Source organism: Pan paniscus, chromosome 13, assembly GCF_029289425.2.
Source record: "Pan paniscus chromosome 13, NHGRI_mPanPan1-v2.0_pri, whole genome shotgun sequence".
In the NCBI taxonomy this organism is placed as follows: Eukaryota; Metazoa; Chordata; class Mammalia; order Primates; family Hominidae; genus Pan; species Pan paniscus.
This window is the reverse complement of record NC_073262.2, coordinates 81,368,512-81,384,716: the sequence shown is the minus strand read 5'-3', so window position 1 is coordinate 81,384,716 and position 16,205 is coordinate 81,368,512. Positions and strand designations below refer to the sequence as shown.

Sequence of the window (16,205 nt, the reverse complement as noted above, 5' to 3'; positions counted from 1 at the left end):
TAATGTCTCAATGTATTTAAAAATTTTAAATCAAATAACCAATTAAGAACAGAATTACAAACTTAAAAAAGTCAGTGTCTAAGTCTAAAATTAAATCCTAATGTAAGACAGGGAGCTAGTATAGGACTGAAAACTAGGATTCTCTCTAGGCATTTTTACTAATTTAAAAATAAGACGGCTGGGCACGGTGGCTCACGCTTGTAATCCCAGCACTTTGGGAGGCCAAGGCAGGCGGATCACAAGGTCAGGAGATCGAGACCATCCTGGCTAACACAGTGAAACCCCATCTCTACTAAAAATATAAAAAATTAGCCAGGCGTGGTATCACGCACCTGTAGTCCCAGCTACTTGGGAGGATGAGGCAGGAGAATTGCTTGAAGCCAGGAGGCAGAGGTTGCAGTAAGCCAGGATTGCACCACTGCTCTCCAGCCTGGGCAACATAGCGAGACTCCACCTAAAAAAAAAAAAAAAAAAAAAAAGAAAGAAAATAAGACGACTACACAAATATCCTATTCCCAATTTTCTAATTGATACGTAGGGTGACTTTCAAATAGTTAACACTCATCAAATATTTGAATGCCTTCATTACCCAAAATATTAGTAGCAAGCTTTTCTTCCTTTCTTCCTACCTTTTTTCCTTCCTTCCTTCCTTCATTCCTTCCTTCCTTCCCTCCCTCCTTCCCTCCCTCCTCTCTATCTTTCTTTCTTTCTTTTCTTTCTTTCCCTCTTCCCAAGAGAAAGTGTGAGTATGAACTGTGGTTTGAGAACAGGGGTAGAGGTGCAGTCAAGCCATACTTGGACTGTTGGGGAAGGCTGTCCCTTGGTCTTCTTTGTCAATGAGAATATCAAGGGGAAGGGCAAATGCAGCACATCTCTTGAATGTGAAAACGATGAGGTTCCCTATAGCTTCCTCTTCTCTACAATCCTTTTACGTGATCCTAAGAAAAACCCAGGCCCATGATGACCCAACCAGTGCTTTTCACTCTGGTCAAAATGTCTCCATAAAACCAAGTACATGATATTATTAATACTGACGCGTTTGGAAGTTTCTTTACTCAAATTAGGTCAATTTAGGAATGCGACTAATATTGAAGCTTCAGATAATAAGAGGAAAGGATAAGGAGGATGACTTAAAAAAATTAAAAAGAGAGGTTCTGAAAGTCTGGCTTCAAGATGCAGAATGGAAAGGGGAAGTTGCTGCTATTAAATATTTTTACAAGTTTGAGTTGGCCTAGAGGATGCATTCATAGTTAAGCCATATAAGAATTTCCAGGCAGTTGACATGAGGGTTAGAAAGACATTACAAAACTACTTCAATCTTCTTATCACTTAATATCCCTACTCTTCAGAAGAGTCAAATACATTTTCTTTATCTTCCTTACATAATCTTCTAATTTGCAGAATTAAAGTATCAGCTCAATAGCTTATCAAATAATTAAACAAGCAGCCACTAAAATGGACAAATCTTTAGCAATGTTACTTAATAAAGGAACGCTTGTCTTTTCTTTGATAGAGACAAGTAAAGTGATGTCTTGCTCCTTTATAAAGAACACTCTCATCCCTTTCCTTTGACAATCTTTTGTTCTTATTAACACATTACTCCATTTTAAATTATGGCTCACGTCTATCTAAAGACTTAACTCATCTTTTCTCTGTCTTGGAATATATAATTACAGCAAGTGCTTTGGTGGGGACTAAATGTAATGCTGGAAAAATTTCTTTTGCAGAGGCATATCCACCAACCTTTCTCTCCAGACCTAAGTCCCTTACAACTTTTGTGGGTAAGGCAGCCAAGTTCATCTGCACAGTGACAGGGACTCCTGTGATAGAAACCATTTGGCAGAAAGATGGTGCTGCACTCTCACCTTCACCTAACCGAAAGATTTCCGACGCAGAAAACAAACACGTTTTAGAACTCTCAAACCTTACCATTCAAGATAGAGGAGTTTATTCTTGTAAGGCTTCTAACAAGTTTGGAGCAGACATCTGCCAAGCAGAGTTGATCATCATTGATAAGCCACATTTCATTAAAGAATTAGAGCCTGTGCAGTCCGCTATCAATAAGAAGGTCCACCTTGAGTGCCAAGTAGATGAAGACAGAAAAGTCACAGTTACGTGGAGCAAAGATGGGCAAAAACTCCCCCCAGGGAAAGATTATAAGATCTGTTTTGAAGATAAAATAGCAACACTTGAGATTCCTTTGGCCAAACTGAAAGATTCAGGAACCTATGTCTGTACAGCTTCAAATGAGGCTGGAAGCAGCTCCTGCTCAGCCACAGTCACTGTCAGAGGTAAGAAACGTGTGAATGTATTTTCTAGTCCCTTCTCTGCAAGGAATCCTCAGTAGAAAAACTGTTGGCAAACAATTCAGTCAGTACACTTTGTTATTAAAATAATGTCATTCAGCAAACATTATGGTTTGGGAAAGTCCTGGCATTGTTTGATTTTATTTTTTTAATCCTCTTCAAAGTTCACTTAACTTTTGTTCTTTTAAATTGTCTGCTATTAACAAAGCTTGCTTAAAATTTCTTCTAAGAAAAAACTCCAAGTGTCTGAGCAATTCTTAACTATCTTCTTTTATAAAATTCTTCTTTGTGTAGGTAGTCTGTTTATTGTTGTTTTATTTTAAATCAAGAGACTGGGAAAGTGTCTTAGAACGATAGGAACCTATTAAATGCACCACAGCTTTTACAGAAATTTTGTGGAGATATTTTATGTGTGTTGGGTCTCTTTGTTGTATATGTCTACTTTTCTTTTGCGGAGTTTATGTTTCAGATATCTTCTCCTTTTTCTTTTTTGTAAACTTCATGTAGAGCCACCATCCTTCGTGAAGAAGGTGGATCCCTCTTATTTAATGCTCCCAGGTGAATCAGCACGCCTCCATTGCAAGCTGAAAGGCTCACCTGTGATCCAGGTTACTTGGTTTAAAAATAACAAAGAACTCAGTGAAAGTAACACAGTCCGAATGTATTTTGTCAATTCTGAGGCTATACTTGATATTACGGATGTAAAAGTTGAAGACAGTGGGAGTTACTCATGTGAAGCAGTGAATGACGTCGGCAGTGATAGCTGCAGTACTGAAATAGTTATCAAAGGTTTGTTTACTGAGTTTCCATCCAGTATTTTTCTGAGAAAAGATTTCCCTTTTAATTACTTATTACCCATTACTTACACAATGCTTTCATGCTTTTGTAGAACCTCCTTCTTTCATCAAAACTCTTGAGCCTGCAGACATAGTGAGAGGAACAAATGCTCTACTTCAGTGTGAAGTCTCAGGCACTGGACCATTTGAAATTAGCTGGTTCAAAGACAAGAAACAAATTCGAAGTAGTAAAAAATACAGATTGTTTTCTCAGAAGTCTCTTGTGTGTCTGGAGATCTTTTCGTTTAATAGTGCAGATGTTGGTGAATATGAATGTGTTGTTGCTAATGAAGTCGGCAAGTGCGGCTGCATGGCAACCCACTTACTCAAAGGTTAGTGCTTGAAAAACTAATGTCTCTTTAATAAATTGTCAAACTAGCTTTCTTACCCCATGGAAGAAAAACTGGTACTTTCTTCTCTTGTCCTATCCTTTAAATTTGTTTTGTCTTGGTTTGACCTGGGACCTTGGGAACAAAGTCAGTAACTTTCACCTGGTCTTTTTCCCGAGACTAGTGTAAATATCTATTATAACAAAAGGGAATAATAAGCCATTTTGTCAGCTGACAAACATGTATCATCTATGCCTCTGTCTCTTGGATGGAATTATAATTATTCTTAACTTTTATTTCTTCTTCTAATTAACACTATGAAATAGTAGTATTGGGACAAGATAAATATAATCTTGAAAAAACTCTTAAATATAGATGGTGTTGAAAGTGTTTGGGAATTGATATGTTTTATATGCTCTCTTTCCTTAACTAGAACCTCCAACCTTTGTAAAGAAAGTAGATGATTTGATTGCACTAGCAGGACAAACCGTTACCCTGCAAGCTGCTGTGAGAGGGTCAGAGCCCATTTCTGTCACATGGATGAAAGGTCAAGAGGTCATCAGAGAAGACGGAAAAATCAAAATGAGCTTTTCCACTGGTGTTGCAGTCTTGATAATCCCTGATGTTCAGATTAGTTTTGGAGGCAAATACACGTGCCTGGCTGAAAATGAAGCTGGAAGCCAAACATCTGTTGGGGAATTAATAGTTAAAGGTTTGTGTAGGAACATTTAAACCTCAAATTGCTGTTTAGAATTAAAGTGAAACCCTAACAAGCATTTAGGGTGCTAACTATTTCATACCATTGTAGAACCTGCCAAAATCATTGAGCGAGCAGAACTGATCCAGGTGACAGCAGGAGATCCCGCCACACTGGAGTACACAGTGGCAGGCACGCCAGAACTGAAGCCCAAATGGTACAAAGATGGGAGACCCTTGGTCGCCAGTAAAAAGTACCGAATAAGTTTTAAAAACAATGTTGCCCAGCTCAAATTTTATTCAGCTGAGCTGCACGACAGTGGCCAATACACATTTGAGATTTCCAATGAAGTGGGCAGCAGCTCCTGTGAGACTACATTCACTGTATTAGGTTAGTATTTTTAGAAAATGATGCTACGTATGCATTTGAAACCCAACAAATGGCCTAAAGTCAATCACTGAGCACTCTTCTATATTGACCTTTTCTCCCTTCTTGTGCCACACACAGATCGAGACATTGCTCCATTTTTTACCAAACCGTTGCGCAACGTGGATAGTGTTGTTAATGGTACCTGCAGACTGGACTGCAAAATTGCAGGCTCCCTCCCCATGAGGGTGTCCTGGTTTAAGGATGGCAAAGAAATAGCTGCTTCTGACAGATACAGGATAGCATTTGTGGAAGGCACAGCCTCTTTGGAGATCATCAGAGTAGACATGAATGATGCAGGGAATTTCACTTGTCGAGCCACAAATTCCGTGGGAAGCAAAGACAGCAGTGGAGCCCTGATTGTGCAAGGTTGGCTGGAGACTTTGCATTTTATCCTTATTAAAGATTATGTTCAAATTAAGTCATCTTCCCTTAGATCAACCCTCTTAACTCTTTGAAATTCTTTCTTATACCCCTTCTTCAGAACCACCCAGTTTTGTAACTAAACCCGGCTCAAAGGATGTTCTGCCTGGCTCAGCAGTCTGCCTGAAGAGCACTTTCCAAGGATCTACTCCTCTCACAATCAGATGGTTTAAGGGCAACAAAGAGCTGGTTTCTGGTGGAAGCTGCTATATTACCAAAGAAGCTTTAGAGAGTTCCCTGGAACTCTATTTAGTAAAAACCTCTGATTCGGGCACATACACATGTAAAGTCAGCAATGTCGCTGGAGGGGTGGAATGCAGTGCAAACTTGTTTGTAAAAGGTTTGCATTGTTTTCTTGACATCTTTGTGCTAACCTTGTTATAAATTCTTTCCTCTTTCTCACATTTCTTAATAACTTCCTTCCTTCCACAGAACCTGCCACATTTGTTGAAAAGTTAGAGCCATCACAGCTGTTAAAGAAAGGAGATGCCACCCAGCTAGCCTGCAAAGTAACTGGTACCCCTCCAATTAAAATAATATGGTTTGCAAATGATAGAGAAATTAAGGAGAGCAGCAAACACAGAATGTCTTTTGTGGAGTCTACTGCAGTTCTAAGACTGACAGATGTTGGCATCGAAGACAGTGGTGAATATATGTGTGAGGCCCAAAATGAGGCTGGCAGTGACCACTGCAGTAGCATTGTAATAGTCAAAGGTTTGTGTTCACTTTGCCTCTTGTGTTGCCAAAGTTATGGCCCATGGCACAGACCCCTCCTCCCTTAATGCAAATCATTCCTTTTTTACTGTAGAGTCACCTTATTTTACCAAGGAATTTAAGCCAATTGAAGTCTTAAAGGAGTACGATGTCATGTTGCTGGCTGAGGTGGCAGGCACTCCTCCCTTTGAGATCACTTGGTTCAAAGATAACACAATCCTGCGAAGTGGTAGAAAGTATAAGACTTTCATTCAGGATCATCTGGTTAGCCTGCAGATCCTCAAGTTTGTAGCTGCAGATGCTGGCGAATACCAGTGTCGGGTGACCAATGAGGTGGGCAGCAGCATCTGCAGTGCCAGGGTGACTTTAAGAGGTTCGTGTTGGTTCCAGTGAGGGACTGGCTTTTCTGAAGAGTCAATTCTTTTTTTTAAGCCACTTTTGCTATAGGGATAATATTGATTGAGAATTCATTCTTCTGTTAGAACCCCCATCCTTCATAAAGAAGATCGAGAGTACCAGCTCCCTCCGGGGAGGCACAGCTGCCTTCCAGGCCACTCTGAAGGGCTCCTTGCCAATTACGGTGACTTGGCTAAAAGACAACGATGAAATCACTGAAGACGATAATATAAGAATGACCTTTGAGAACAATGTGGCCAGTTTGTACCTCAGTGGCATTGAAGTCAAGCATGATGGGAAATATGTCTGTCAGGCCAAAAATGATGCAGGAATACAAAGATGTTCTGCATTACTCTCAGTAAAAGGTTGGTTCAGAACGTTTGCCTTGGGTTTGAGGAAGAAATGCAGATGTAAGCCTTTCAGCAGGGTAATGCACAACCCACATCTATCCCTTTGTTTTCTACAGAACCTGCAACAATTACCGAGGAAGCTGTGTCTATAGATGTCACCCAAGGAGACCCAGCCACTTTGCAGGTTAAATTTTCAGGGACTAAGGAGATTACAGCCAAATGGTTTAAAGATGGCCAAGAACTGACCCTGGGCTCAAAATATAAAATCAGTGTCACTGATACAGTCTCAATACTGAAGATTATTTCTACAGAAAAGAAAGATAGTGGAGAATATACTTTCGAGGTCCAAAATGATGTTGGGAGGAGCAGCTGCAAGGCTAGAATTAATGTATTAGGTTGGTATTGTTCTTCTACAGAGAGGATTGGGCATTTCCATGCTCCTTCTTCCCTTAAAATTAAAAAAAAAAAAAATTAGTAGATTGACCTTTTTTTGTTGTTGTTTGCTTTTTCGTTGAATAGATCTTATCATACCTCCTTCATTCACCAAAAAGCTGAAGAAAATGGACAGCATTAAAGGTTCTTTCATTGATTTAGAATGTATAGTGGCTGGGTCACATCCCATAAGCATCCAGTGGTTCAAAGATGACCAAGAAATATCAGCTAGTGAAAAGTACAAATTCTCTTTTCATGACAATACTGCCTTCTTGGAAATCAGCCAGCTGGAAGGTACAGACAGTGGGACATACACTTGTTCTGCCACAAATAAGGCAGGGCACAACCAATGCAGTGGGCATCTGACAGTCAAAGGTTGGCAAATTTTATTTCCACTTATCAAGAACTTACAAAATATTTTTGTTTCATTTCTAAATTTTCACCTTTATTGCTAAGTTATAAAATAAAACTTCCTATTTTCTTTTGCTTCTTTTTTCTTTCACCTCAGAACCCCCTTACTTTGTGGAAAAGCCACAGTCACAAGATGTCAATCCCAACACAAGGGTACAGTTAAAGGCTCTTGTGGGTGGCACTGCACCCATGACAATAAAGTGGTTTAAAGATAACAAAGAGTTACACTCAGGAGCAGCCCGCTCAGTTTGGAAGGATGACACCTCTACCAGTCTAGAGCTCTTTGCAGCCAAAGCTACCGATTCTGGAACCTACATTTGCCAACTAAGCAATGATGTTGGCACAGCAACCAGTAAAGCCACTCTCTTTGTAAAAGGTCTGGTCTCTACATCTCCTCACTTTCTTGCTTGTCTAGATTTTCTTGCCTGGGGGTGGGCAGGGGGGGAACGCTTAAGACAGCAGTTTTGCCCGGTGACCTGTTTTTAAAAATATTCCACATCACAATTCTTTTTCCATCTTTAGAACCTCCTCAATTCATTAAGAAGCCCAGTCCAGTCTTAGTGCTGAGGAATGGACAGTCAACAACATTTGAGTGCCAAATAACAGGCACTCCTGAAATCCGAGTGTCTTGGTATCTAGACGGGAATGAAATAACAGCCATTCAGAAACATGGCATTTCCTTCATCGATGGTTTAGCCACTTTCCAGATTTCTGGTGCCAGGGTAGAAAATAGTGGGACTTATGTCTGTGAAGCTCGAAATGACGCAGGCACGGCGAGCTGCAGCATTGAACTCAAAGTGAAAGGTTCGTGAATGGAATCTATTCTCCATTTTGGCTGTGCTGCCTGATAAGTTTGGGGTCTTCCCTTGAGTAAGCTACTGTCTTCCTTTTGAATCTTTAGAACCCCCCACCTTTATCAGAGAGCTGAAGCCTGTGGAGGTAGTAAAATATAGTGATGTGGAGCTGGAGTGTGAAGTTACGGGAACACCTCCGTTTGAAGTCACTTGGCTGAAGAATAACAGGGAAATTCGAAGCAGCAAAAAATACACATTGACCGACAGAGTGTCTGTGTTTAACCTCCATATAACCAAGTGTGACCCTTCAGACACTGGGGAATACCAGTGCATTGTATCCAATGAAGGCGGCAGCTGCTCATGCAGTACTAGAGTTGCCCTGAAAGGTCAGTTATACAAGAAGCAGCCTACCAAATAAAAATTGTGTAACGCTTTTAAATCTTATCATTATGGGTAGGAGTTACAATATGTTTCTTCTTTTCACACTGTCTTATTTAATCACAGAACCACCATCGTTCATTAAGAAGATAGAAAATACCACTACTGTTTTGAAAAGTTCTGCCACCTTTCAGAGTACCGTGGCAGGTTCTCCTCCTATTTCTATAACCTGGCTAAAGGATGATCAGATTCTTGATGAAGATGATAATGTCTATATTTCATTTGTGGACAGTGTGGCCACACTTCAAATCAGAAGTGTGGATAATGGACACAGTGGGAGATATACCTGTCAAGCCAAGAATGAGTCAGGAGTTGAGAGGTGTTATGCTTTCCTTTTAGTACAAGGTTTGTAAGCTATTCTCTTTCAAAGATAGTCTATAGCGACAGTTTCATTAGCAGACATTATTTCTAGTGGAGTTACCAATGTAACTCATCCACATTTTCATTTTTACTACAGAACCAGCTCAAATCATAGAGAAAGCTAAATCAGTTGATGTTACGGAGAAAGATCCCATGACCTTGGAATGTGTTGTGGCTGGAACACCAGAACTCAAAGTGAAATGGCTTAAAGACGGGAAACAAATAGTTCCCAGTAGATACTTTTCAATGAGTTTTGAAAATAACGTGGCCAGTTTTAGAATTCAGTCAGTAATGAAGCAGGACAGCGGTCAGTACACTTTCAAGGTGGAAAATGACTTTGGAAGCAGTAGCTGTGATGCCTACTTAAGAGTGCTAGGTTTGTATCTTCACCCCAGTCAGCTTCCCTTACTTATAGTATGTCCTTTGTAAACAAATAGCAAGAGATTAATGGATGTGTTTTGCTGTTTGCATTGGACAGATCAAAATATTCCTCCATCATTCACCAAAAAATTAACCAAAATGGATAAAGTTCTGGGCTCTTCTATTCATATGGAGTGCAAGGTGTCTGGTTCACTTCCCATTAGTGCTCAGTGGTTTAAGGATGGAAAAGAAATATCTACAAGTGCAAAATACAGACTTGTGTGCCATGAGAGATCTGTGTCTCTGGAAGTTAATAATCTGGAATTAGAAGATACTGCAAATTACACATGCAAAGTGTCAAATGTAGCAGGAGATGATGCATGCAGTGGCATCTTAACTGTGAAAGGTTAGAATTTCTTTACCTCTTCTCGATTCTTCCTTGTGAATGCTTCTTAAATGTATCACTCTTGCCTTTGTATCCTTTAGAGCTAAAATCTCTATGATTCTGGTTCTTTAGACACATATTCATTGTGTTCAAGAAATATTCAGCCATTGCCTCTTTCCAAGAGTGTTTTCTTAAATGTCCATAAAACTGTCACAATAATTCAACTGCAAGCAATTTAATTAAATATATCTCTCTTAAAATCTATAGAACCACCAAGCTTCCTAGTGAAACCTGGGCGACAGCAAGCCATACCTGATTCTACAGTGGAATTTAAGGCAATACTAAAAGGAACACCACCATTTAAAATAAAATGGTTTAAGGATGATGTGGAACTTGTCTCAGGTCCTAAATGTTTCATTGGCTTGGAAGGGTCGACTAGCTTCTTAAATCTCTACTCAGTGGATGCTTCTAAGACTGGACAGTATACTTGCCATGTTACCAATGATGTTGGTAGCGACTCTTGTACTACGATGTTGCTTGTGACAGGTGTGCAAATTTGATTCCTTTATGTTTCTGTCTGACTGTGTCTTTGGTTCTCTGTATTCAGTTACAATGTCTCTAAACAATCAAGAAAGTAGTATTCTTTCTAACATAGTAAACAGTATTTGCTCATGTTTTTCTCTTCCCTGTATACTATCTAATTTAACTATTGTTATTTATTTCTGTTCCCTCATACTCTCCTCTTTCCTGACTCTTTAGAACCACCAAAGTTTGTAAAGAAATTAGAAGCATCCAAAATTGTGAAAGCAGGTGACTCTTCACGACTTGAATGCAAGATAGCTGGATCCCCAGAAATCAGAGTTGTGTGGTTCCGAAATGAACATGAACTTCCAGCCAGTGATAAGTACAGAATGACTTCCATTGACTCAGTGGCCGTCATACAGATGAACAATCTCAGTACTGAGGACAGTGGAGATTTCATTTGTGAGGCTCAGAATCCCGCTGGCAGCACAAGCTGCAGTACCAAGGTTATAGTAAAAGGTAGACATCTTGTTCTTGTGTTTCTCATTAAATGAAAACCACCTTCTCCCCTGGGTATTATAGCTCTTTATTCATTTACTATCATTTTAGTTTCCATTTGAGATCATAGAATATTTTTCTGAGCTAGTATTATTTCCCTTTTTAGATGGTTTCCTTCTTGAATTTTGCTTACATGTAACTAGTCATTATGAAATATTTTTGTTATTCCAGTGTCATAATTCTGATTACCTCAACACATTTGCCAAACATCAAACGTGATGTTTCAAAACTGCACAAAAAAATGAAGTAGGCATTTTAAAATTAGTCTTTTGCTTTCAATCAACTTACAGATATATCATTCTCACTATAATCTATATCATTAATAACAAGCACTTTTACTATATCTATGCAAAGTGAAAGCAATACAGGTTTTAAACTTACGTTTAAAACAGGACAATGATATTTTTTCCTTCTCTCTCAAGGATCACTTCCTATCCTTTAAAAATTATATGACTATACCTTGGTACAAATAGTATCTGTATTTTTTTGCTGCAATTTTCCAGTGCTTTTTTTTTTTGTCACAAAGGCCAAGTTTGTCTTGTTTTAAGACAATTATTGCAGTAATCATTTGCTGAAATGGAAGACTTAGATCACGGATGTTGTGATGACTTCCAAGTGTCTGTTATAGAACATATACAAAAAAAATCATCCTTGAAATTAGAATTCCATACTTCATGCAAATCATTATTTATTGCTATACTTGCTTGTTTACAATTTTTGTATCAATCTTTGTAGCCTAAGATACATCAGTAAGGTGTAGTAGATAGAATGTTGAACTGTTCAGTAACGACATCTAGGATCTATCTGTGTTCTCTGCCCATCTAGCTGGTTATCTTGTGAAGGCAAATGGCTTCTGAGGCTGTTATCCCATGAGAGTGTTAGTGCTGGACTCTACTTACCCATTAGAATATCTTAAACCTTTCTTCCAATTTAAAGACAAATAAAAAATTTTCATTCTGTGAAATTCAGTAGCCCAATTCATGAGAAATTCTTGTTTTTTACAGAGCCACCTGTTTTTAGCAGCTTCCCTCCTATAGTAGAAACCCTTAAAAATGCTGAAGTCAGTCTTGAATGTGAACTTTCGGGAACACCACCGTTTGAGGTGGTATGGTACAAAGACAAGCGGCAACTCAGAAGCAGCAAGAAATACAAGATTGCATCCAAAAACTTCCACACAAGTATTCACATTCTCAATGTGGACACTTCAGACATCGGTGAATACCACTGCAAAGCACAGAATGAAGTGGGAAGTGATACTTGTGTTTGTACTGTAAAATTGAAAGGTAAATATAGTTCATCCACATGGCAGAAATGTCATAAATGTGCAAAATCCTATTTTTTTCACTCTCGCATGATCTGGACAATCTTTTCAAAAATTTCCATCCATCTTTTCCTGTTCAGAACCACCAAGATTTGTCTCCAAACTGAACAGCCTCACCATTGTAGCCGGACAGCCTGCTGAATTACAAGCATCCATAGAAGGCGCCCAGCCTATTTTTGTCCAGTGGCTTAAAGAGAAGGAAGAAGTGATTAGAGAAAGTGAAAACATCAGGATTACATTTGTGGAAAATGTTGCAACTCTACAGTTTGCAAAAGCAGAGCCAGCTAATGCTGGAAAGTATATCTGCCAAATCAAGAATGATGGTGGAATGAGGGAGAACATGGCCACACTGACGGTCTTAGGTTGGTACAATAGCCCACGATAGAAACTGGTGTCAAATGCTGGAATGAATTACTAAGAGTTACTGGCAGATTCTTTTTCTGAGTTTCTTCTAGAACTATATTTATCCTCATCTATTTGAAAGGTCTAGAGGAAAGACATAGTTGATCTTTCAAACACTCTTTTCTGTTTCTGTGATTCTAACAAAAATTAGACATCTGTTTTATTGTTTAATAACTACCTGTCTTAATCAATTAGCAGATACAATCATGACTCTCTTTGATTAAGCATGAAAGAATACAGAGCCCAGCATGTGCTACAAGAGTAATTGTTAAAACTAACAAGAACTCCAAAGGTTGGCATTTGATAGCAAAGCTTCCACATAAAATTAATGACAATTAAACAATTGTTTGAATAACAACTTTCAAAGAATTGTCTTTAGCACCTTAAGGTAGAGCAAAAATACCAAGTAATTCACAATAACCTGTAGACTTTGATCTACAGAGGGTCAAGTGGAAATCAATATATACTATCTAATGCACATTGTTTAAATTGTTTTGAAGTTGAGTCATGCACGAACATATATTTCTTAAGAATAATTGCTACATAAGACGACAGCAAGAGTGGTGGGAAAAACAAAAAATAAAGAAAAAACTGAAAAGAAAAAATATTAAAATAAAAAATAGCTATAATTCTATGACTGCATGTAATTATGGAATCACACTTTAAAGTCAAGAGAGAGAGCACCCTAACATAACCATCTCACTGGGAGAAACAATCTTAGTGAATGTGATAGAGACAGAGTAAAGATCCCAGACTTTGACAGATGGATATCATGTTTTATTTCAGAGCCCGCAGTCATTGTTGAGAAGGCAGGACCGATGACGGTGACTGTAGGAGAAACGTGCACTCTGGAGTGTAAGGTGGCTGGCACTCCAGAACTCTCTGTTGAATGGTACAAGGATGGAAAGCTGTTGACCAGCAGCCAAAAACACAAATTTAGCTTCTATAACAAAATCTCTTCCTTAAGGATTCTCTCAGTTGAAAGGCAAGATGCAGGCACATACACTTTCCAGGTTCAAAATAATGTTGGGAAAAGCAGCTGCACAGCTGTGGTTGATGTTTCAGGTTAGTTCTGCTGTTTTCTTCTGGTTGCTTATGCAAATTCCTTTTACAAGTTTCCTTCTTTCAAGTCTCTTCTATTCTTTCAAATCATGATGAGTCTCTTACCTTTCCTCACACAGACCGAGCAGTTCCTCCCTCTTTCACACGAAGACTGAAAAATACTGGTGGGGTGTTAGGTGCTTCTTGCATCTTGGAATGCAAAGTAGCTGGATCATCACCTATTTCAGTTGCCTGGTTTCATGAGAAAACCAAGATTGTCAGTGGAGCAAAGTACCAAACCACATTTTCAGATAATGTCTGCACATTGCAGTTGAATTCTCTGGATTCCTCAGATATGGGCAATTACACATGCGTGGCTGCTAATGTCGCTGGGTCTGATGAATGTCGTGCAGTGCTAACTGTACAAGGTCAGTAGACAGTCAAACTTGTAAGGAATTTCTTACAAATTCCTCTTCAGGTGCACGTCTATGTTGACAAACATTTGAAAGTGCTCTAATGTTTTATTCAAAATTGCAACTCCATCTGAAGCTTACAGGATCTTTTAATTGTTCTCCATGTCTATATAGAACCACCCTCTTTTGTGAAAGAACCTGAACCTTTGGAAGTACTACCAGGCAAAAATGTAACCTTCACAAGCGTTATTAGAGGAACCCCTCCATTCAAAGTCAACTGGTTCAGAGGTGCCAGAGAACTAGTGAAAGGAGACCGGTGCAACATCTATTTTGAAGACACTGTGGCAGAACTGGAATTATTTAATATTGACATATCTCAGAGTGGGGAATACACCTGTGTGGTTTCTAACAACGCTGGCCAAGCATCTTGCACTACCTGTCTCTTTGTAAAAGGTTTGCTCAAGTGGATTCACTTTTTCTGTTTTCTGTATACGGACATCCTTGTGTTTTTATTGTGTTTAACTGCTGTGCTTTGTCACTTACTAGAACCAGCTGCATTTTTGAAGAGATTAAGTGATCATTCTGTAGAACCAGGGAAGTCCATAATTCTGGAGAGCACCTACACTGGAACACTTCCAATTTCTGTCACTTGGAAAAAGGATGGTTTTAACATAACTACCTCTGAAAAATGTAACATAGTCACAACAGAGAAAACTTGTATCCTGGAAATTCTGAATAGCACAAAAAGAGATGCAGGGCAGTATTCCTGCGAGATTGAAAATGAGGCAGGAAGGGATGTTTGTGGAGCTCTGGTATCTACATTAGGTGCGTTGTCTTATTGTCTCTTAAATCACTTGCATTCTTCTAACATGTAGCATAGTTTCTTTGATATTCATTAATTCCAGTTGCTGACTGTGAGCCTTTCTTCCTTAGAACCGCCTTATTTTGTTACGGAACTGGAACCTCTGGAGGCAGCAGTTGGAGATTCGGTTTCTTTACAATGCCAAGTTGCTGGGACACCAGAAATTACAGTGTCTTGGTACAAAGGAGATACCAAATTACGGCCAACTCCTGAATACAGGACCTACTTTACAAACAATGTGGCCACACTTGTTTTTAATAAAGTGAACATCAATGACAGTGGAGAGTACACATGCAAAGCAGAAAATAGTATAGGAACTGCTTCTTCTAAGACTGTGTTCAGAATTCAAGGTGATGATATTTTACAAATTAAAAAAAATTCTTTTTTCCTCAACTCTTGTATCTTTATGGTGAACTTCTCATTTCATCTCCTAACACCTTAAGTATTACATGTCTCCCTACAGAGCGCCAACTCCCACCTTCTTTTGCAAGACAATTAAAGGACATTGAACAAACTGTGGGGTTACCTGTTACACTCACTTGTCGATTAAATGGCTCTGCACCCATCCAAGTGTGCTGGTATAGAGATGGAGTACTTTTAAGAGACGATGAAAATCTACAGACTTCATTTGTAGATAATGTGGCAACTTTAAAAATTTTGCAAACTGACTTGAGTCACTCTGGCCAGTACTCTTGCTCAGCTTCCAACCCACTTGGAACAGCATCTTCTAGTGCTAGACTCACAGCAAGAGGTTTGTTCACACGTCACTCTTTTTCTTTGCAAACTGTGGCTTCATATTTCATTGTCAAAGTAGAAACGACCAATGGCAAAAAAACAAACAAAAAATACACATTGCCTTTCTTCTCATCCTCCAGAACCCAAGAAATCTCCCTTCTTTGACATCAAGCCTGTATCTATAGATGTTATTGCTGGAGAAAGTGCTGATTTTGAGTGTCATGTTACTGGTGCTCAACCGATGCGAATCACTTGGTCAAAAGATAACAAGGAGATCCGTCCTGGAGGAAACTATACAATCACATGTGTGGGAAACACTCCTCATTTGAGAATTCTTAAAGTAGGCAAAGGAGACTCCGGTCAATATACTTGCCAAGCAACCAATGATGTTGGCAAAGACATGTGCTCAGCTCAGCTCAGTGTAAAAGGTATCATTCCATGGCTTTTGACAATATTTGTTCCTTACCATATTTGCATAATTGTCTTATAAAAGTTTCTTTGGTTTTTAAATGTTTGAGATAAACTAACTGGACATGTTAGAATTTGTGTATTAGTGTTGGAGGCAACATTAATCAAAGTTGTGTTTTCTCTTTATATTGTTCTTTACATTAGTGTAACTCTAAGTGTAATCTTATCAAAAAGTATTGTTTAATTGAAATTTGTTAAATGTTGTTTTAACTAGTCCATTTTTTAA

The 16,205-nt window shown here is 38.9% G+C and overlaps 1 protein-coding gene across 1 annotated transcript in view; it reads left to right on the top strand.

Moving 5' to 3' along the window:
• The window catches only part of TTN (titin), a 280,746-nt gene that overhangs the window by 68,199 nt on the left and 196,342 nt on the right, over nt 1-16,205 (top strand). Inside the window, exons 47-75 of the mRNA XM_063595464.1 lie at nt 1,728-2,291; nt 2,814-3,095; nt 3,196-3,474; nt 3,905-4,183; nt 4,280-4,558; nt 4,676-4,963; nt 5,079-5,357; nt 5,450-5,731; nt 5,826-6,104; nt 6,214-6,492; nt 6,594-6,872; nt 6,997-7,284; nt 7,418-7,696; nt 7,843-8,124; nt 8,222-8,500; nt 8,619-8,897; nt 9,010-9,288; nt 9,391-9,678; nt 9,925-10,203; nt 10,417-10,698; nt 11,742-12,020; nt 12,139-12,420; nt 13,247-13,525; nt 13,642-13,929; nt 14,089-14,367; nt 14,461-14,739; nt 14,848-15,126; nt 15,240-15,527; nt 15,652-15,939. Of these exons, the coding sequence (XP_063451534.1) occupies nt 1,728-2,291; nt 2,814-3,095; nt 3,196-3,474; nt 3,905-4,183; nt 4,280-4,558; nt 4,676-4,963; nt 5,079-5,357; nt 5,450-5,731; nt 5,826-6,104; nt 6,214-6,492; nt 6,594-6,872; nt 6,997-7,284; nt 7,418-7,696; nt 7,843-8,124; nt 8,222-8,500; nt 8,619-8,897; nt 9,010-9,288; nt 9,391-9,678; nt 9,925-10,203; nt 10,417-10,698; nt 11,742-12,020; nt 12,139-12,420; nt 13,247-13,525; nt 13,642-13,929; nt 14,089-14,367; nt 14,461-14,739; nt 14,848-15,126; nt 15,240-15,527; nt 15,652-15,939 (8,445 nt within the window). The remainder of the gene's footprint in view (nt 1-1,727; nt 2,292-2,813; nt 3,096-3,195; nt 3,475-3,904; nt 4,184-4,279; nt 4,559-4,675; nt 4,964-5,078; nt 5,358-5,449; nt 5,732-5,825; nt 6,105-6,213; nt 6,493-6,593; nt 6,873-6,996; nt 7,285-7,417; nt 7,697-7,842; nt 8,125-8,221; nt 8,501-8,618; nt 8,898-9,009; nt 9,289-9,390; nt 9,679-9,924; nt 10,204-10,416; nt 10,699-11,741; nt 12,021-12,138; nt 12,421-13,246; nt 13,526-13,641; nt 13,930-14,088; nt 14,368-14,460; nt 14,740-14,847; nt 15,127-15,239; nt 15,528-15,651; nt 15,940-16,205) is intronic.